This window comes from Crocodylus porosus, unplaced genomic scaffold (genome assembly GCF_001723895.1).
Source record: "Crocodylus porosus isolate Cpor-Errol unplaced genomic scaffold, CroPor_comp1, whole genome shotgun sequence".
NCBI classification, from domain to species: Eukaryota; Metazoa; Chordata; order Crocodylia; family Crocodylidae; genus Crocodylus; species Crocodylus porosus.
The window spans coordinates 71,036,995-71,060,247 of NW_017728949.1; the positions used below are offsets into that span (position 1 = coordinate 71,036,995).

General features: G+C 38.2%; 1 protein-coding gene across 1 annotated transcript in view; it reads right to left on the reverse strand.

The window, feature by feature from the left end:
- LRP1B (LDL receptor related protein 1B) overlaps positions 1 to 23,253 on the reverse strand; it is a 1,585,724-nt gene that overhangs the window by 83,862 nt on the left and 1,478,609 nt on the right. Inside the window, exons 76-79 of the mRNA XM_019553609.1 lie at positions 19,537 to 19,656; positions 17,164 to 17,405; positions 4,605 to 4,828; positions 4,222 to 4,328 (exon numbers count right to left, since the gene is read on the reverse strand). Of these exons, the coding sequence (XP_019409154.1) occupies positions 4,222 to 4,328; positions 4,605 to 4,828; positions 17,164 to 17,405; positions 19,537 to 19,656 (693 nt within the window). The remainder of the gene's footprint in view (positions 1 to 4,221; positions 4,329 to 4,604; positions 4,829 to 17,163; positions 17,406 to 19,536; positions 19,657 to 23,253) is intronic.

The window sequence follows — 23,253 nt, forward strand, 5'->3', positions numbered from 1 at the left end:
CACATCCTTTCTGAATTGTGGAGCCCAAAACTGGATGCAATACTCCAGCTGCAGCCTCACCAAGGCCGAGTACAAGGGGAGAATGACATCCCAGGATTTGCTTGAGAAGCATCTATGGATGCAAGCCAGCATTTTGGTCACTTTACTAGCTGCAGCATCGCACTGCTGACTCATGTTCATCTTGTGGTCAATGATGACCCCCAAGTTTCTTTCTTCTGTAGTGAGTCTCTTTCTTCCATAGTGAGTCTCTTTATCCTTCATCCCCCATACCTGAGGGATATATTTTTGCCCTGATCCTGCAATATGCCATATTTATGCCAGAGGTGGCCAAAATATGGCCTGCAGGCTGGATTCGGCCTGCCACGCCATTCTATCTGGCCCACAGAGCCCCTAAAAATTTTAGTAAATGAATATTTATTTGCCCTGGCTCCCTGCCAAATCCATCTGGAGTCAGGGCAGTAGGACTCAGAGGGAGCCCTCAGCAGGCTTGCAGGCTTGAGCAGCCCAGCCCTGCCTACCCCCAGCCAGTTCCCTGCTTTCCTGCCCCCACCCACCCTGCTCCAGCACCATGTGTCTGTGGCTCTCAGTAGCATCCACAGATCGCAAAGCATGGGACCATGTGGTAGGGGTGTGTACGTGTGTGCACTCACTCCTCAGGAGGCACAGGGGCAAAATATGTGCATTTCTGCAGGTATGGGGCAGAGTGTGTGTATGTGTGTGCAGGCACAGGGGCAGTGTGTGCATGTGCAGGCACAGGGGCAGAGCATGTGTGGGTGTAGGCACAGGGATAGAGTGTGTGTGTGTGTGTGTGTGTGTGTGTGTGTCCATCTGTCTGTCTGCAGGCACAGGGGCAGAGTGTGTGTGTGTGTGTGTTTGTACAGGCACAGGGGGAGTGTGTGTGTGTATGTGTTCATAGGGTGAGTCCCACATGCATGCCCCTCCATACACATACACCTATGTTTCCCCTCGCACTGCCATACGCAAACTCCAGCCACCCTCCCCCCATACCACCACACCCCACATACCCATACACCCACAGCCCCCAGAAACCTATACCCCCCAACAATATACAAGAATAAGACTTCATTTTAAGCTATCTTTTAAGCCACCTCTGTGTACACTACACAAACACATGAAAATCAGGACAAAAATATTTTTTGAAATCAAATTAATGAATGTTCTCTTGCTGAAAGGAGTATTTCCAGGGGCAAGGGGAGGGATAGGAGGGACTTCTGGTGGCAAAGGTCAGGGTTTAGTGGGTGGGACTTCTGGTCACAAGATGGCAACCAGGGGGTGGGACACCTGTCAAGGGGTGGGTCTACCTGTGCAGCCCTTGGCAGCTTGCCAAAACTCTGCCTGTAATAACTGCCCACCCTGATATATGCAGTGTTTCTTTGAGCTCAGTGGTACTCTATGAAGGTGTGACAGCTAGACTAGCAGCAGTAAACTAGTGGATGAAGATGGCATAGTCTGATGTGCACTTCCCAACTATGCTTTGTGCTGCTTGGCAGAGCAGAAACAAAGCATGTGCTTTTGTTGCTTATTCTCTTACATATTATCTGTAGGAGAATAATTTGAAACAAGAAAGTTGTTTAACTTAACCAGACTAAGTATTTTAAAATATTTCAACAATGATACTCAAATATTAAGAACAAAACACAGACTGTGCCTAACCAGCCTCTTAGCAACAGCTTTAATAGTTAAATCAAGCAGTCCTTGTTTTATCAGAGAATATTTAAATGATTAATTTCCTATTTTTAGTCCTGTTGAAAGCTCCAGCCTCATAGAATTGAACCATATAATAATCTAATTCCACTTCTTTCACTGTCATAGTTAATCATTTTACATAAAACAGAAAAAAAGTATTTTTCTTCCTATTGATAAGTAATCTAGAAAAACACACCACAAAGATATGCATTGCAAGAAAAACTTTTTCCCCTTAAAATAGTTAATCAACTACAGATAGAATAAAGGAAGCTGGAAAAAAGTTTTATTCTATCATGGTAAAATGGGAGTATTTTTGGTGCTCCATTAAAAATATTAATTCTAAGGACTGAACAAATCATTCCACTGAAATAAAGTAAAATAAATCAGACAACCTACTGACAGTTGGATGTGTAGATGAAGAGAATAATTTCTTGTAAAAGCTGAAATGATGCTCTATGATAAATGGTAATCAGAAATTGCTAGAAGCATTCATCATGCCCTATGCTCAATTTATTCTAATATGTTTTCATAAAATGTATTTTAATTACAAATTAATACAGAAATAATATATACTTATTTATTCTCTCAGAGGTATATTCTTGAAGTTAGTTTAATGAGAAAGAAGCCACTGCTTTTCTTTCCTCATACTTGAACATATGGCATCACTGTGGCATGTGTAAATCCTCTAAAATCAAGCACAAATGCCTAATGTCACACTCACTTTTTAGCTAGAATGGGAAACTTATACTTGGGAACAAATTTAGGAGCAGTAGGGTACAAGTGCTCAAAAAAGCTTCACACTTTTTATAATCAGAACAGTAGTCTTATTTGAGGAAAAAATAGAAGCCATAGGAAAAGAATGGCCCAATTTTTGGCATGCTGAGAAGATACTAGTAGTGAAAGGCTATAAATCTGGGTAAAATATATAAAAAATCTGTCAAAACATTACAAGACCCCAGGGAATTGTATTTTTCATCATACAGACAGGGAACAAAGATACAAGGAAGATGTCATAGAACATATTTTTCAGTTAGCAGATGGATGAAATAGAAAATTTTGGAAACTTAAAGGTGCAATAACTTTAAACTCAGCCTGACTATTAATTAACTAATGCTTTCCAGTAAAAAGCAAGGAGCATCATTTGTTAATTTCCACATAATTCACCCCATTAAGAATTCAGGGGTGTAGCCAGATGTTTAGCTAAAACTTCCTAGAATAGAAAATGGGTAGAGATAAATATCATGAAAATACGCTAATTCAAAGTCATGTTTCTGGTCTGCCTAGAAATAAAACATCTGAATTTTAGATCAGTTTGGTTTTACTCTTTCTAGCAAACCTCAGTGAGGCTAATACTAACCATTTGGGAATTGGGAGTGTAAGACAATCTTAAAACATTTTATACAGACTGAAAAGATCATGATCATGACAATGACATTTTTTGTGTTTGTGTTCCAGAATTTGAGTGGTCTTTTCACAGCTTCCCTTACCTGATTTGCTATGGTATAAGTTGTTAGATTGTATCTAATCAGGTAAGAAGAGATCATTTCTTTATATATGTAAAATGAAGAATAAATGCTCAATACTATAAACACGATTTAGAATAAACTTAGAGAGAAATGTATTTATTTTTTATATGATCAGAAAGAAAAGAATAGACCAGTGGTGGCTTAATAATAGGCTGTGTTAGTTAGATATGATCAGATCTGTATTTTGGTATTTCCTTTGTCATGAACACAATTTTACTTTTCTTTTCCTTTCTACCAATGGAGCCATAATAGTAACTCACATGATCTTTACTGTCACTTTTCTTGTTGAACTTAAATTTATAGATAATTAAGTTGTCACTTCTCTGAATAGTAACATATCTTTTCATATTTTTATTAAAATAAATGGGTTTTGAAGTTTTCCATGGCATTCAATGCAGTAACTATTAGACTGAAGACATTTTTATAAATGTAAGCATATAACTATTAATTAGTTCTGCCTTAACTGATTATTTCATGTTAACTAACAATTTTGGAACAGCAGTTATTTTAATCAATTATCTCTGCTTCTTTAGTATTGTCCTATAAGTCATTGGGCGTGTTTACATGTCCATTAATGCGCACTACTTACTGTGCATTAAATATAGTACTTGGAAAATGAAGTACTAAATAAACACGTAGTAGGCTGCCCTCCTGAGCATTATCATGACTGGACATTTTTTCCTGATGGTTAATGAGCAGTAGACTAATACTGCTGTGCATTAACCTAATAGCATGGTTTTTGCCATGACACTGTAAAGTGCAGTCATCAGTCTGCTGCTCATTAAGTGTTTCGTGTAGAGGTGCCCATTGTGTTATGTTACATCAAGTTATGGAATTTTAAAATATAATTAAGAATATTCAGCTGTAACTATGCATGTCTAGTATATAAAATGCTCAACTCTCTTAAAACAGGAACTGGAATTCAGAGAAGAACTTTATACTGAACTACTAAAAACTTTGTAAGGGAGGAGGTTGAACAGCTGTATACCTGTAGGTCTCTGTAAATTTTTCTGCACCAGTATCCTTCTCAGAGTACCATCCATTGATGCTTCTTCTATGTGAGAGTGGTCCCCAATGACTGTCCAATACATCATCCTAAAAATAGCAAATATAAAACAGTTGTTTTGAATTAACATAAATTAATACCTCTCTTCCAAAACTCTCAAAATACTTTACATCCAGGAGGTGGAGAAGTTTTAGCCTCATTTTGCAAATGGGAAAACTGAAGTAGAAATGCAAAATAAATAATCTAACCAAAACTACACATTTGAAAACCTTATTACATTTTATTTGCTTAAGTTTATGTTTGTACTTCTATTATTGTTAAAATGGGGGGAAGGGAAATGATAAAATACCAGCAAAATTACATACCCCTTTTTTGGATTTACAGCAATTGCATATGGTTCTCCTGCCATATTAGTAAGGAGCCTTGTACAGTTTGGTCCATTCAACTGTCCTACATTAATGGAGTATCTTAAGCTTGTCCAGTGAGTTGTATAGTAACTGAACCAATGCATTCTAGAATGATCAGTCCAGTAAATATTTCCAGCAATCCAATCAACAGCAATGTCTCTTGGTCTTTTGAATTCAGGACACTAGAAAGAACGGATTTTGAAATTAGCATTATCAAGTTTATATTTTATAGTATTTACGTATTTGCAGGTTAGCATATTTAACTTCTATATGGACACGTCTACATAAGGTGTTTACTACGGAGCTGACTAACTAGCTCCACGGTAAATGTCTCAGCATTTATATATAATCCCAGGAGCTTCCCCAGAGCAATAAGACCTGGAGTTTATCGCTGTGTATTAATGGCATGTGTAGGCATATCCTATATGATATAAATAAGATATATAAATAAATAAAAGTTTCTATGAACAATTATACTGATTATATTTTAGTGGCCACATATACGAGCTATAGTTTCAAATACAGAAATAGAGCCGTTTATGATTATATGACTATAGGCACACAAGTCTGATGTGAATATATTCAGTAGCACAGAAGTTTCTCCAGCAGGTAATATCTATCCATTTGTTCACTGGTTCACAGTAGCAGATAGTACAGAAGTGAAATTTCACCATTTCCCTACTTCTGAATGAAGTTAGTGCCACTATAATTATTAAGAGAAAGTGACCAGCTTCTATTAACACGGAAAATAATACAAAAGTTATTATTAAAAAGCCTGAGCTGATACTATGAATATAAATAATTTTATTCTAAAAGAATTTTCAAAATGTAGTTCATTACAGTTTGACAAGGGCATTTAACTGTTCAAGAGATGGTCCAGTTTCCTGATAATTGGAATAAGAAGCAGATTAGGAGACAGTATGCCCTCAAGTAGGGGAAAGCTACATACTGGGTACATCTATATGTGTGCTTTAACGCAAAGTTGTATAATTAGCTCTGCAGTCAAATGTCATTGTCTACATGTGTACCGGTATTGTGGTGCATTGAATCAGGAACAATACTATCCTATGGCTGAGTAAATAACTGTGCTGAAATGCATGTGCAGACTGTCTCAGGGGCTGGTTGGGGCATGAGGGTACTAAAGTGTGGGGATACCAGCCGCATGGCTGTACACTTTAGCATTCTCCTGCCCTAGCCAGCCTCTATGCCACCCAGTGCTGCAACCTGGAACCCAGGGTAGTATTTCTTACAATAAATCTCTTCTGTTAAATATACTTTCTGGTGGTTTATTTGAGGTTGGGGTTTTATACCTACTATCTCCTGTAAAATGGCAGGTTCTAAATTAATTAGGATCTTTATTATCCCTCTAAAATGATTTAACTTGTGCAATTTGAAGTCAACAATTAGATATGTAAAGCCAAATTTTGCTATTAAATATTTTTGAAAATTAAGAGTAATGAATGAGTTTAGACCTGTAACAGGGCCATCTTAAGGCCAATCACTACATCAGCTCACCCACCTGTTTAGGGCAGTCTGCCCACCTGCCTTTTCTGCCACGCCTTTTCTGTAACTAAAGTAGGTCCTAGGTGGGAGGCTGCCCATTTATTTGCCCTAATGCCAAGGGTGAAACGCATGGCTCCAAACCTTCTTGTATACTGCATCCCATGCCTTGCAGATGGCAACCGTATCCACTGTTAACTGCCTGGGTCCTTAACTGGGCTGCACTCAGCTTCTGGCCCAAACTTGGCCTGAGGCATCCTCAGACCTACCTGGACCATATACCCACTTCGTTGGGGCTGCCCCCTCACTGACTGGGGCTGTTCCTTCCTCTGGGGCCTCACACCTGTACTGAAGCTTCAATACCCTACCCCTCACTGGGGCCTCAATATCCAATGCCCCCACTGGGGCTTCTACCCTGCCCTTCACTGGGCTGCTGGACCTGATGCCCTTTGGGCCTCAGGCTTCACTCAGTGGGTGTGGGCTCTGTCTCAGGCCCCCTTCTCTCAGCCTGGACCCTGCCTCAGGCCCCACTCAGTGGGCCGTGGCCCTGTGCTAGAGGTGTGCCTTTCCCTCTCCACAGGGTCACCCACAAGGCAGTGGGGGCTGAGGCTTTCCAGAGTCCCATACTTGTCTTTTACTGGGGAGGACTGGTGTGGTATCTTCTGGAGACTGCCCCTGGCAGCCCCACCACACCATCCTCCCCATCACAGTGTAGCTTTCAGTTATTCCCCAAGACCAGGAACCTTCTCCATCCCCATAGTTCCTACGCTTGACATCCAGGTGTTCTGGGAGCGGCAGTACCCTGGCCGGGAAATGTTTAACCTTCAGCTCCCCAGTTGTAACTGCTAGTTCTGCTTTCAGAGCCTAGCCTTATCTCTAGGCTCTGCAGCCTCTACCAATCAGGTGGCCTCCTGACTCTCATGTGACCGCATGATTGGGTCTTCTCCCACCTTCAGGCTGCTTGCCGCTTGCTCAAACCCCTTTAAATGGCTGGTGCAACCAGTGCTCTAAAACATGAACCCCTACAAGTTGAATTTGACATCTACGTGTGTTACCGTATTAGTCCACAGGAGACTAATTAACTCTGCCATAGGTTAGTGCTTGTAAACACAAGCACTATCCTATAGTGGCATTCTTTAGTGCACAGCAACATAGGTATAGATACTGACAGGGCTGGCTGGGGCACGAGGGTGCGTCAGTGTGAAGGCTGCCTGACAGACAGTCCCACACTAGATCTCCCTTGTGCCTCAGCCAGCCCCTCCACAGTACACTGAGCCAGGTCAGAGCAGCCCTGGGTAAGAGCAGGATTGATTCCCTGGGTCCTCTGCCAGCAAGGGCTGCTCCAGCCCTGCTCAATGTGCTGCAATTCTGGACACGTGTAAATGCGGTGCCTAGAAGCAATAAACTCTGGCATGATATGAAACTGAATTTATTATGTCACATTAATTACACATGTAGATACTCTGAGAGAATGCTAATCTAGATACAAATCCAATAGCGGGCTCATGGGGGCAGGGGGCAGGTGCAGGCCATGGCCCCCTAATATGTACCTGAAGGCTGGAGTCTTCAAACTATTCTGTAACAACCAAGAGGCTTCTACAACTTACTCTAAAAAGGAACTATCAGACAATACCAAGGACTAAGTTAGAAATGTAAGACGGATGGTACTGAATGGATAAAACAGATGCTTTCTTTCCTTTGGATTTGATACCTTCGGGGGACCTTCAACCTTATTTCATCTTAAACAGGGAAGAATTTTCTGTTCCTAAGTAACGTAGTCATCTTGTCACAAACAGTTATAGACATATTACATATTATCTTTACTCATTCATTTTGATTATACTAATACCATTATTTGAACAAAAACAATGTACTCCTCTCTCTCCAATAAAAACAGGGAAAAACTCCCCATACATAACCATACATACACATACACACACACACATTTTTGACAAGATGACTCTATGTTACTTAGGAACAGAATCTTCTTCCCCAGTTTAAGATTAAATGAGGTTGAGGGTCCCCTAAAGGTATCAAATCCAAATACACACACACACACACACCCCCCTTCAGCAAGTAAGACTCACCAGTGAATAGGAGGTATGAAGTATATATAGATCAATTATGGACATTTTGGCATTATATTGAAAATCATAACTTTGTGAAGCTAGGCCAGCCTTTAATTCCACAAGAAACACAAATGAAACTGGAGTAAACTGCTAAGTTTACAGACTGATAGTTGCAACACAACATCATTATACCACAATTGTTTTGAGTAGCATACATGGTGTAAATTATTAAAACAAGGTGAAAATCACAAACTGCACAACTGAAGGAAAGAAGATGCACTTGTAGAGGGACTCTGTTTACATTGGCTGGCTGGAAGTGAGCTGGGGGTAACAGAGTTATTCTGGTGAGGCCTTTGCATGCACTTGCACATTTGTATATGCAATACATTAGCAAGTGCTGTTTATCCTTAGAGGTCAAGCTCTGCATAGTTATGCTATATAAAAACCAGTAAGAGTCACTGAATAAAAGTAACAATGAATAAAATTGGTATTCCTTTAGTATCAATTTGAAAATATTTGTAGAATTATTTGATACAGTCCAGATATTTGCAACTTGAATTACACAGCAGTTTGCCTACATTACTGATTTGCAATAGGTATTAACTCAGCCTTCATATTTCTTTTGTATGGAAGACATTGTCATAACTCTGCTGAAACCAGTAGAAGCCCATAGAAGTGAGCTTATTCAAACTCTCTTCTAAAAGCAGAATTACTGATTTAAAAATTATTTTATATTTAATAAATAACCAGGAGGTAGCAAATGCCCTCACAAACCTGCAGTTAAACATTACAAAGACATGTTTCAAAAGTAATTTTGAACTTGTTTTTAGAGGGGTAAGCACAACCATTTGACAGGCTAACATCCAGAATGCACTACACTCAAGCTGTATTTCACTTCATATTATGATGCAGTTCTTTTAAATCCCAAATATTCCTGTATACTCTTTTCATCTTAGTTGGAATCAGAACAAATTTCAGTATGCCTTGAAATATTTGTCCCAATCTACATTTTCAAGGGATAATGTCTGTCAGTGGCAACATCATTTATTGTTGTCACAGGAGAAAATGCAATGATCTTTTGCTTCTGTCAATAAACTCCAAACACTCAGTATTCTGCTATCCACTAATTTAACACGCCTATTTCAATCAAGTTACAACACGTTTCATAGTAAAATATAATAGAAATTTACAGCTATCATCTCTGTGGAAAGCCCTTGGCATGTAAATACCTTAGATGAAACTGATTTTGGGGGTAAATGTAATTACTGCAAACACAGGTGAAGCTTGTTCAAGCTTACTGCCCCATTTTACAGATCGAAGTCACTACTCAGGCTAGCCATAAAAGACACAATTCAACCTTTGGAGCTTTTCATTTCAAAATCTAAGTTACAATTAAGGCACTGTCAGCTGTTTATGTACCAAATTTAAGCAACAATACTAAAGTAATATTGGAAAACTATTTAGTCTGCTGATCAATTACATGTAAGTGCTGTGAAAGACTAGAAATAAAGCAATGTTGGACAACTAATTACTCTGCTGATCAATTATATGTTAAAACAGTAAAAGATGAGTGCTTCACAAATATATGTGACAAGTCTATCAGTCTTTCTGAGTCAGATTGATTTGTAAGAAAATCTTGAACTGCACAATCTTGGTTAATAGACAGTGGTTATAAAATATTTTGGTTTACTCATTACAGTGTTTGACAAGTTAAAGAAATGACTGGTTATCTAAAACATTATCTTCGCTGTACCAAATGTAGTGGAATTATAAAATGTAAACATCCCAAATGTAATGACCTCAACTTCTAGCTAGCTACTTTGACAGTCAAGGGGAAAGCAGGTGACTTACAGGATCTACTCACATAGATGTAGAAATTACAGTTACTACAAGAGCAATAACTTTTCCTTCTTGGAGGTCACAGGTTTCATCCCCGGTGGTATAGCATATGCATTAGGCTATGAAATTAGGCTCCCTATTCCTTAATCTTCTGACCTCATTTCTCTTGCATTCCCTTCTGCTAGGTTGCAGAGTTTCAACAGGAGAAAAGAAGGACACTTTTAGCTCTGCCTAGTCCAAGGCTTTGGTTTATGCCACGCTTCTGGGAAACAAGATAGTTCCAACTTCCTCAGACTGCGTGAGCTCAAGGACTGAGGTCTCCCACTTCAAGGGTAAGTTCCTTACCACTTTCAGGATCAGTTCCCAATTACTATTGGGCAAAAGATTGGTGGGTGTTCCTTCTACCCATACTTAATATTTATACTACTAATAGATGGTATGAAATCTGGTCCTAAGTTCTCAAATGCTATCTGCATGTGCTTTGGTAAGTTAAATGTATGTATGTGACTCTCGCTGTAATCCTTATGACTACTAATTTTATTCAGTCTCTACAGCATCTCGCCATGCCTTCAGAATTGTTGCAACAAATTGTTCCCATAACCAGGAGCATGTTAAAAGGATCCCTTATGTTTCACACTCTCTTTCAAGTTGAATTTATGCGGGGTAGATTGTTTTTACATCTCATTATCATTTATCAGCCATTATCATTAAGAAACCTGGAGCATAGAAATAAAAAAACACAAATGACTTAAGTGAGATGCAAAACTTTTGATGACTAAACCTTGATACGCTAAAGACTAAAGCTAAATATGTCCATGGGTCCAAAATTTGCTTGTTTATGGGCATAACACCCTGGCCCCTAGAAAATGGATAAAGAATGCTAAAAGTTTAACTAAAAATTGAGTTATCCAATTGGAAAAAATATTACTACCGAAGTTTCTCAGGATCTGTTTTAGGATCCATCCTATTTAACACAGTGATTGAGAAAGAGGGGCTTTTAGACTGGAGGCAGGGAAGGAAGAAAGACAGTTGATTGACTTCAGGATTATGCTGACCTGCCATTGTGATCTGCACATGAAAAAGGCTAATGTAATTCTAGGGTGTGTTAGGTGGGGTTCAGTAGAGACAAATAAGTAAAAGTAATATCTCATTGAGAACAGTGTGCAAAGGTCTAGCCATCTATGTGCAAAAAATTCTTGAATTCCAAAAAAAGACTCCTAAGATGGTAAAGGGCGGGAAATTTTATTTTAAGAGATGAGTATAATTTAGAAAAATTAAAATTGAGGGGTATTTTACTATTTTTGTAATATAGTCATGGGGTTAATATCAGAGAAGAATAAGAGCTATTTGATTTAAAGAACAGTATTAGCACAATATCAAAATGACCGCATTTGTCTACAAATTTAGACTGGAAATTAGGAGGGGACTATATTTGAATAGTAAAGCTTTAGAACGGCTTTCTGAACAAAGAAATGGAGAAAAAGAATATGAACTGTTCTGAGAGCTCAATACCTTTATGGGAGGTCTGGGTATAAAAGCAGCTATCTCTCTGTCAAAGGTATTTGGGAAATCCAAGCTTAGGTTACCTGTAGGCACTAGGAAGGATTTTTTTTTTCATGTTCCTCCAAAGAACTGAACTTGGCTATAGCTCTGACTGATTGCTAATGACCCTATGGGCACTTAAAAATTTCTCAGGTTCCTGATTGCAAGATCTTGCTCTTCTGCTCCGTCTCAAGCTCATCGTCAGATCTGAGGTTAAGAAGTAATTATGTCCCCATGACAGCTTGTCAAGAATTGAGGGAGGGTAACCCCCCTTTTGCCTTGGGGAGGGTGGGAGGAGGGTTGTCATATGGCCTTTGGTGATTGGAATGGTCTTTTTTCCATGGCCTTCTTTCCTAAGGTCATCTGGGCGTATTATATTAAGCTAATCATTATTAGGCAGTGGTAGCACATTGGCAGTGTCCTAGTTTCCCCTGCTCTTTATCAGAGGTATATTATTGGTTGTTTATTTTCAAAAGGTGATTTGTCGATGTGATACAGATTGGAGTATATGTTTTACTACTCTTCGGATAAATGGTGATCTATGAATATAGGGCCCCTGAGACATGTTTCAATTAAGATGTGTTTAACCACTAAATCACGGCTTAAGTAGTGACTTGGGCACATGTTCATTAAATCAATGTCATGATAAAATGAGGAATAAGTGACCAAGCTATTATACAGAATATGTGTAATAACTTTGTTGCTGGTTTCTATCACACTTTTAATTGAACATGTGACTTGGAGCACTGGTCAATTGAGAGGTGGGAGCATTGGTCAAATGATCAGAGGTCCTGGCTGGGAGCCCTGATCAGCTGACAGAGTTCCTAGCCACTGGTACTCAGGGTGCACCCCCACACCTGGGAGCTCCAATACCAGTAGGGTTCCCAACTACAGTTCTGTGTTTCTATGGCTTCTCTTGCCCTATTGCTAAATGAATCTCTATCCTTTAAGGAACTGTTGAAATACCTTATGCTTACCTTGCTATTGTTATAACAAAGACTGCTAGAGCCGCTTCTTCATGCAGAAACAATGATGGTGATCCATACAATTACTTTCACTCAACAGCTGTTCCTCTGGAAGAATTCTTCAATCATAGTAAAAGCCAAGGCCCTTTCTCACTCAGCTACTGGATACCATGAATCTGGAACTTTATGAAGATCAGTATAGCCAGGTTTGAAGGTCATAATGGTATGCCACCATTTGCAAAGAGAGTGCCATCAGGCGGTAGGGGGGGCTGGGGAGGGAGGAAGACTTGTGGGCTTTGTAGAAGGAGAAGAGGCTGTACAGTGATGTTTGAGATGTGCACAGATAGTGGTGATCTGGAGAGAAAATTCCTGCTGAAACCAGTAGGGCAAGACTAGAATGAAGAAAATTCTTCAGTTGGAGGCACTGAAACATGAAGGAGATTTCAAAGCACAGGCGTTCTTGAATGCTGGCTAGGAGAAGAGAGCTCTCCAGAATTGTGCACATGGTTCTGGAACCAAGATCGGTCTGAACATCATGCAGTGGAAACCGGTTGTTGAGTGATACTGCGGTCCTGCTGGAGTAATGAAAGACCCCACTATAGAAGCTGCTCATCCCAGGAGCTCTGGTGCTGAAGGAAGTACTGTTATCTGGTGAGTTGGTACTGCTGTGAAGGGCAGCACCACACAGGCACTCAGTATCAGTATTGAATATAATATGAAAGATAGTACTATAGGATAATATGAAAGATAGGTTGGGTGACCATATGGGACAATGTGAAATCCAGGGCAATGTGAAATCCTGGACACTCTCCCCTGTTCCCCCCTCTTCCCTGCTGCTGTTTTATTACTGAGGCAGCTAAAGAATCAATGGCCCATTAATGACACACTATTGTTACCTTCACAAGTATCAACAATCCCCTTTTTAATGGCCATTCCACTAATCAAGCTAATCTATTAGGGCAATTTTGTTGTCTTTTAGGGCTTCATATTTCACAGCTCGTGCCTAGGACACTCATAGTTTTCACTGGCTGCCTGGGACTGGCCTCTGAAATCCAGGAATGTCTTAACCAATCCGGGACATATGGTCACCCTAACTATAGTCTTTGATACTCATAACTATGTAGCAGAAACCAATTTTGATCAGTAACATGGCCAATACCGGTTTCACTTTTCCTGACTTAGTCATGTATTCTGTACTGGCTTGTTCTTGTTTTGTAACACAGGTAAGATCCATGCCAAAAGCCAGACTTAAAGCTGTACTCCTTTATTCCACAGACAGTGGGAGAAACTAATTTCCATGAGGATGTCTAAGATACAATCTTGGAGGATTTTAAAGATGAATGAGGTTCATTTATTCCGAGATCCCAGAGTGACATTTCCTGTGAATGAAGCCCAAACTGAATGGGGTTTTGAAAAAGAAAAATAAACTTTACAAGAATATTTACAAACTCCATATTTTGTATGGAGATGGGCTTCCCTCAAGGAGAAAAGACGCTTAATGTGATTATCATTTAAAGAAATGAACTAATCAGACAATGGGTAGGTTTCAAAGCTGGATTTTGAATCAGCCATTGAACAGTGAGCCTTGGTAGTAGACCTGCCTAATCTTAATTAATGAACAACTATTCTTTTTTCTGGCAATAGACTCAAATAATTTATCAAACTGTACAGTAACTACACTGGCAAGTACTTAAGATAGAACTGAAGTAGTTAAGATGATACTCAAGGTTATTCTGACTCACTTCTGGAATGAATGGAGTGATGATTGGGGTTATCCTGGTCTCTGTGTTGCCAGGGTATGCAGGATACATGCATGAACCCCAGCTGGCACTGCTGGTTAATAATAGATTCTGATTTCTTGTCCATGGAGAATATATGCAGCCAGAGTAGAATCCATGTGTAAAGATACTGGAAGAAGAAATGCTCATTTACCGGGGAAATAAACTAGAATGAAGTCTTCAGAATTTGAACTTGAATTCTGCTTGCAGAATTATAAAAGTTAAATGACAAGCAGAAGAGAGTTTATATTTTAGGGAGAACATACAGTATTAGTCACACTGGATGTGGAAAACTTACGATCTCAGAAAATATCCCTGTCAGGACAATCCTTGGCATAAAGAAGGAACTTGTCACAAGGAAATTATTTCCACTCTGCCTTAATGTTGGCTCAAAAAATCAAATAGAATAGATGTTTAATATTTAATCAGATTATCTAATTTTGTCTTGCTTACATAAACAAACACATAAAGGTCACATCATTACCTTCATACAAATGCTAATGAGCCCTTAAAATTGCTTAGAAATGCATTCAGTAAAATGACTATCAATCTACCATGATTTTTCTTTCAAGCAAAAACTGCCTGAAAGAACATTAAGGAAAAATCAGCACTTCTGTTTATGAGGGTGAAGTGACATTTATGCCTGTTCACAAATGTTAAGCTTATTTTTGCATCATAACAGCATCATGCAGTTGGCCATGTAATTACATACACCACAAAGATAACAAATATAAAATAGTGTACATCTCCCCTTTAAATTTTTTAATGACATGACACTCGTATCCAATTGGAATGTCATAATATCCATGTCTTTTTTCTCTCAACATTCCCCACAATTTTTAGTTTCTGTATGTCTATTAATGTTATCATCTTTCTTTGCAAATGCTTTATCTAACGTAACTTTTTCAGAGGATGTGATAACACATGAACACAATATTTCTGGTGAGGATATGATTTTACATGTAAAATATTTTATATACGTATTTATATAGATTGATTAATGCATATATCAATATATTCCTGTTATTTTCCACTTTTATTTGCATTCAAACACCATTTTTGTCTACTATGACATTAAGAGTTGGTGTGCACAGATGTTTTTCCCCCCAAATGGTTGAAATTATGTTAGCTCACCAAAAGCTTAGATGTAGTTGAAATTTCCTTTTTTTTATATGGAAGTCTTTTTAGCAATCTGGAAAAGTCAAGTGGGACAAAGTTTATAACTTTGTCATACTGAAACCTGACCATTGATTTTTATGGCTCACTATGTTTTAATGCCAGCATTAAGATTTTGCACACAATAATATGTGACATGCCATGCCATGTAATACTAAATATGAAAAATAGTATATATTTCCTAATATATTACATAATGCATATTATGCAATTGTGTTTGTGTGTGTGTGTGTATACATAGATATATATACATATATGTAAACATATGTATGCATGTATATTTTATATACATACATACCAAGGTAGGACTCACCTGTTTTCAATATTAACATTCAACAATGCTATTTCTAACTATGCACCCACTTCTATTTAAGTATTTAAATTAACACTCTCTTAGTTTCCTGGAATTTAATTCTATGATCTGAATATACTCCTTCCAGTTCATTTATTTTATCCTTTAAGTTATGAACTACTTGTTTTATTTCCTTTCATTTTTTTCTAAACTTCTCAGAACCTGTCAGTTTTCCCAGAGGTCCTAGTTAAAAATCCACATTTAACTTTACAAAATGTGTGTGCCAAGAGTTTGGTTCCATTGAAATCAGTCAGGTTATTTTTTTGTACATATTAGTTGAAAATAAACAATATTTAATATCTTGACCAGGAAGGTTTAAAAACTTGAAAAAACAGCAATGGGAACTGGTCCCATTTCAAGAACATCATGTAAGAACTGCAAATAATTTTTAATAAGTTATTAAAGTATTAAGAATGTTAAAAAATAGACCATAGATGTATACATTGCTATACTTTAATATGCCTTTTCTGTTTTGCACATATAAGGTTTTGTTTTTTTAATCTGAAAAGAAAATGCTTATTTGTAAAACACAAACACCAAAAACAGACATCTCTAACAGGACTAGCATAACTCATTTTGCAATTATTTGTATAAAGTTAGGTTATATTCATATCAGATTTCAATTGCCTGGATTAGTACTCTTAAAAGGACTCAATGATTTTGTTCATTGGCCATAATTCACATTTCAGGAAATTTGTGGACTCTCACAAAGAAAGAAATATGTGAGAGAAGGACTTCTATTTGTTCAGATAAAATGAAGGAAGGATGCACTGTGTTCTAGCAAACTACTCGGTAATTAAGTGACACGAAGAAGGGCACTTGGAAGACTGAAAGCTTGTCCAACAGCTCTTCCAACTATTCAGCCAGTCTAATAAAAGATATCACAAAAAATCATTGCCTCTCAGATATTAAATGTACTTTATCTTAATATAGCACTTCAGGAGATGTTTCTCAGCCAACTATGTAGCAGTGTCCAGAGAGAGGGTCAAGTCCAAAGATGCATGATACCAACCTTCACTTTCATGGAAGAATTATAGCAAGAGGCTCCTGTGAACCCTTGAAAACTCTCTCCAGAATATGATTGTCCTACAAAATTACTTCAGAAAGGCACAAGTGATTTATTTTGAAGCGCATAGGATTTCAATAAACACATGATAAGGCAGACCTGTTATTTAATATATGATCACATGCAGCTGTATAAATTAGATCATTCATCCTGGACAAATGGTATGTATAGCTTTGAAACGTAGAAATAAGTAAATAAAGAAATAACTCATCTTGTAATTTTCAACTTACAATCAAACCACTATTACTTTGTCTTCTTTCTCTTCCAAGGAGTTTTTTGTAGAAAATCCCTCCTGGATTAAACTGAGTACTCCAAATAATCATATCCCCTTGATAATATGCATCCATTCCAGTTATCCTTGAATTATGTTCAATATGTGAAATTTGTTGATGAACATCACTGTAGTTGAATGGATATATAAAACCCAGGATATCAGTGTCATTAGCAATGTAGAGAACTTGATCTTCAGAGCCTGGAGATTATTATAATGAAATACAAAAATAAAGTAAATATCAACTAATAAATAATGAATATTGTTCATTTGTGTTTTTGTCTCATGCTCATTTAATATAATTTCATAATCTTAACAACTAACTTGGCTTGTGATTGCTTAGACTTTTAAACACTACAATGCTTTTAGTAGTAATAGTAAGTATAATGTTCTGGTAATGCTACAGTGCATTAGATGTTGTTCATCCTCCATTCTTCTCTTGAGTTTGTAATTTAAAGAGACAGGCAAAAAGGTAAGGGGAAGAGAAGCTTTGTGATCAAAATATATTATATTCAATATTTAATCTGTACTTTTAAAGATCTTAAATAAACGTATCATCCAAACCTGTCAGTATTTCAGAACTGTTTTATGAAACTGCTCTGCCAAATTGGAAATGTGAATGTCCTTGTTTTCACTGAAACTAATGGGGTTTTTAAATTGACTTTAACCAGACAATTATAGCTCAAAACTGTACACAAAGATAATTCTTTCGTAAGAAATACAAAAGGAAACAGTGGCTTAGTGCTGTGCCACATTGTTATATACACCGCTTGCCAAATGAATGGGAAAACATTCTAGAAAATGAAACTAGACAAAAATCCTCCTTCAGAATTCATGGGTAGAGATACCAAAAGGCAAATTTAGGCTGCATACAGACATTCGGAGAGGTTACAGGAAAGTTAGATCAGGTTAAAAATAGACACCCAATATAACTTAGTTTGCCCAGGTGTAGATTTTGCACTACTTAGGTGTATGCAAGTGCAAACTGTACAGAAGTTCAGGACAGACTGATTTAAAATTGGCCAACCTCATCTAGGTTAACTCAAATTAGAATGGATTGACCATTTTTAGACCAATCTAACTGTCCAACTTCTGTACAGTTCCTAGCGCAGCCCCAGGGCTAGGAAAGCCCAGCCACCAGCCCCAGTGCTAGGGCTGTGATTTTCCAACCTCCTCCACACTGGGCTATTTTTAGCCCTCCTCCCTTCCAGGTGTTTTCCTTGACCCCTAGATAGACAACTTCCCCCTGCTGCTACCAAACCCCCATCCTCCAAGCCACTTCTCATGCTGCTTTTTCTGGCTTTCACCAGTGGAGGGGCTGAGCAAGTAAATGGACTGTTCACCAGGTGTGGGGGCTATTCTTCTGGGAGTTGGGGGTCTAAAAAATAACTTATAATCCTAGGCTGTGGGGAAGAGAGCCCTCAAGCCCCCCTGTAGACCCTATAAGCCTTCTTGATCCTGCCAAACCCTCATGCAGAACTCGCTGGCCCCCTGACACCTCAATCGTCCATTAGCGGGGCCCATCCTGACTTACCTTAAATTAGGTAGCCATTTAAATGCAATTTAAACTCCCCCTAACCTTTCCCAATGTCTTTACACAGTCTTAATGTGCAATTCTTGCATGTTCTTCATGAATACAAACAACTGCTCACTATCAGCAATATAGTCTGACCCTTTGTCTTGCTAATATTATCTATTCCTCCAATAGTAGATGCTGATTGTGAATGCACATAGATTTTTTAGTGTGTGTAGAGCAATTTTTAGTATTTCCTAAGGACTGGAATCTTTCTGTAACAGGAAAAGTACAGCATTTTGTGTACATAGTATACTGACAATCACTGCTCAATGTATACTATCACACTGACAAAAATAACTTGTCCAAGGTTGCTCAGCAAACCCTCCTACCCTGCTACACAAATACAGCAAACATGAAACCATGTTGCCAGGAAAAAGATCTGCTTCTAGGCTCTGGCCTCTAAAATGTTCAGCAGAATACGTACATGATTTGATAAGATCTTTATCATTGATTTGATACACATTTGTATTTTAATATTAATAATCTTCTTATTTTCCTTATGGGAAGTTAAATTAAATTAAATTAAAAATAGGGAAGCTGTATTTTGCAGAAATGCACTGTTTGCTGATGGCTACTGAAAAAGAGACTGGTATTTTAATTTTGAGAAGGAAATCTCCCTTAAAATATTTCCGATTTTCCTTAACAGTAATTAAATATAGTAATATTATATCAATATGTTATTATCAATTCACTATTTAAATAACTCTGGAAATAATTAGCTAGCATCACAACCCATTTTGATTTTCATAATCTTACCTTTTGCTATACAGCTGTTATTTTTTTCCTTGTAATTTCTTTCACATATGCATTTGAATGATCCTTTAACATTAGTACAGCGTTGGGAACAGGTGCCAAATATCATACACTCATTGATGTCTAGGGAAAAAAAAGAGTTTCATCATTGTATAATTCATGCTTGGCTGAAGTATTTAGCACTCTAAGTAACTCCCAAACACTTCAGACCTTCTTTAAGCAACAGGATGTACTCTCCTCACACAACGCATGCTTTTGTCAAAACTGCCACTTACCTCACCTCAAATGTGGTCAAAACATTTTCTCTGTGATTCTCTTCTAATCTTATTTTGTTTTCCCTTTTTCCCTTCTTGCATTTCCTACCTGTGTCACTCCATCTTTACTGATTAATAATTGTAAAGAACTTGGAAGATGAAAATACCGGGGCAATAGCAACATTTCCATTGACTCAGTTTATATTACAATAAAACCATGCATTTTGCCATGTATTAGAAACACTTCACTTGACATCTTGCTTATTTTTGTGTGTTCCATTTCTTTAGGTTACTGAACTGTTATCCATGTATGCAAGCATTTGGGAAGTCCAAGGGAAATCGGTAAATAGATGTTCATCAGTAAGATTACTGAGTTCACAGTCAGGCTCTTAAGGATGTTTTTTAAAAGAAGACATTCTCTCACCTATTTGGAACAGCACTTTTATCTCAACAGCCTTGAATACACTACAGTATATTTACATTATGCCAATTGTTTTTATCAAGCTACATAACTCCTTCTTACCTTACTGGACATCTGAGAGTGGGAATTAACTTGGTTAGTCTGAAGTCAGACAGGAGGCAGAGCAAAATTGCACCTTACGGACCAGCTCATGGTTTGGCAATGGGAGAGCCCAAGATGACCCACCTCAGGTCAGGTCGGAGAGCAGGAGGATGCAGCCACTGCTGCTCCTTCTTCCTGCCACTCAATTCCAATGTGGTGTTGGGAGCTTGTGCCACCCAACTGTGACATGGCACAGGCAGAGCTGCTCTTCCACTGGAGGCCAGGGGCTCACTTCGGCCCCTACCGCTGAATGTCACTGAAACCAGGGTTTGGCAGGCCAGATGCAGAGGCTCTGCAGGTTGAATCTGACCTGTAGGCCATAGGTTCCTAACCCCTGGACTGAATTATTAAGAGATGCATAAGCTTTTATAAACACCTGTGATGTTTTTGGTTTATATATCACTGAACTTTATCCTTTTTTTATATAATCTCTACTTTGGAGCACCTCAGAAAGTAGTCCGGTGTCCCCAATATTCTCAAATACTTGTTTAAATGCCATCTCTTTAATTGCTTCATTTAAATTTCTAATGGAGCTTAAATCATCTGTTTACAACTTCCATTCAAGCTTCTAACCTTTTTCCTCTGATATTTCATTGCTGGCTTTAATCTCAAGATAAATTACACACAAATCTAGATCCTCTATCTCCTCTCTATCTTCTTGTCTTGATGCTTTAAGCCCCAAACTAGGACTGAAGTACTTCTTCTCAGTAAAAAATGCTCTTTATCTTAGGGATTTCTCTTCATTAGCATTTTTCCATGCTGCCATTTTTTCTACAAATCACATTGTTATTTCCTCTGAGAAAAAGTCTGTCAAGTGCTTTTTAGGATATGAATGAAGACTGATACAGAAATAAGTACATTTTATTAAACTGTATATTAGCTATTGTTATGTAGCTAATTCTCTATGAATCTCACTGGATAAATGTTTTTTTTTCCAAAGATAATTTAGTTAGGAATTGGTGTCAATTATTTTTTGTTTTGAACAGCCTAAAAAATAAAAGTGACGAATTGAGTTTAAGGAAAAAACCCCCAACAAAACCCAAACTGTCTGTACTTCATGCTTCTTCAGAACTTAACTAGTATAAAATAATTCAGTGGGAAGACTGGATTAACGAATTGTTGGTGAAAAGGGGAAGACTGATATTTAACAAATTTGTGTGAACAAACAGATTGTAAGATTTTTAATTGGATACCTACCTTAGGATTTCATAGCTGCATACACTTGGGCAATATAGTTTGTTTTGGTTTGGTTTAGTTTTTGAGGTATTTTGCTACAGACTATGCAGTTGGTAGAGACGTTAAAAACCCTACCAAGGACTGGAAGAGCATGGCAGAAAATGAAAGCAGAAATGTAGAGAAAAACTAATACTGAGGAGTAGGAGAAAATAATTCTAATACTCAGTGTCCACATCTAAAACTACATCAGTAAATCTAATGAATAAACAGAAAGCCTGACAAATCTGGATCTTGTGTTTATGCTGAATGGAATGGGATGGGAAGCCAGTATCCTTATTTGACCTGGAAACCAAAGTACCAGTGAACTAAACAAGGACTACTTACTTGAACAGGAGGTGGTAAAAACAAGCTGAACTATAATTATTGTAATATATATGCAATCTGATTTTTTTTAACCAATGGTAGAAAAAAGAATGCATAATAGTTCAAAATTTAAGATCACCCTGTGCAAATGTTTTCATATGAAAAACTGGAAATAAATTTATATTAACTCCTCCAAAGTTTCATACAGTCACTAGGAAGAGTAGAAAGGGATATAAAATCATAGAAAATTAGGGTTGGAAGGGACCTCAGGAGGTCATCTAGTCCAACTCCCTACTAGAAGTGGACCATTCCCAATTAGATCATCCCAACCAGGGCTTTGTCAAGCTGGGCCTTAAAAACTTCCAAGGATGGAGATTCCACCACCTCTAGGTAACTTGCTCCAGTGCTTCACCACCCTCCTCATGAGACAGTCTTTCTCAATATCTAACTTAAACTTCCTTTGGTGCAACTTGAGACCATTGGTCCTTGTTCTGGCATCTGCCACCACTGAGAACAGTCTAGCTCCATCCTCTCTGGAACCCTGCTTGAGGTAGCGAATCCCCTCTCAGTTTTCTCTTCTGTAAAATAAATAAAGCCAGTTCCCTCAGCCTCTCCTCATAAGTCATGTGTCCCAGCCCCCTCACCATTTCTGTTGCCCTCTGCTGGACTCTCTTGAACTTGTCTGTATCTGTTCTGTAGTGGGAGGCCCACAACTGAACTTGTCACTTCAGATGTGGCCTCACCAGTGCCAAGTAGAGGGGAATAATTACTTCCATCAATCCACTCACCATGCTCCTACTAATGGTGTTTCTCATACTGCAGAAAGACCAGTGGGTCTCTTAAGAGCTACCAGAGGTCAACATGGTATGCTGACCTCTGATTATACCTGCTATTACCTCAAGGGAAACGTAACCTCTTCTATATTCCCCAACCATCCCAGCTGTGGAAAGTGTGTAAGACAAACTGCTTCTTAGTTTAGAGGATACAAAAGAGAATTATCAAAAATCTAAATTATGATTCAATTTTAGAAACAGAAATTAAGATGATATTACCTTTTCTGTGCGGAAGGTAAAGAGACTTGGCTTCTTATAAAATGGTTAAATATGAAGGTTCTATGTACCAAGCAGTAACGGAAGAAATTATCTCAGGCCATGTACAAAAATTCAAATCAACTGGGGGTGTAGGGCTAGGCTATGTTCATGTGGGAGGGGAATCTGCATAGGTTGGGAGCAAAAGGAGACAGGATACATCTCCTAGATTCCACCCCACCTCCTGCCCCCAAGCTAGGGATATCACCCTCCACCAGGACCTGACCGTACTCCCCATACTGACATTACAGAGGCAGAAAAGGATCTTGGAGTCATC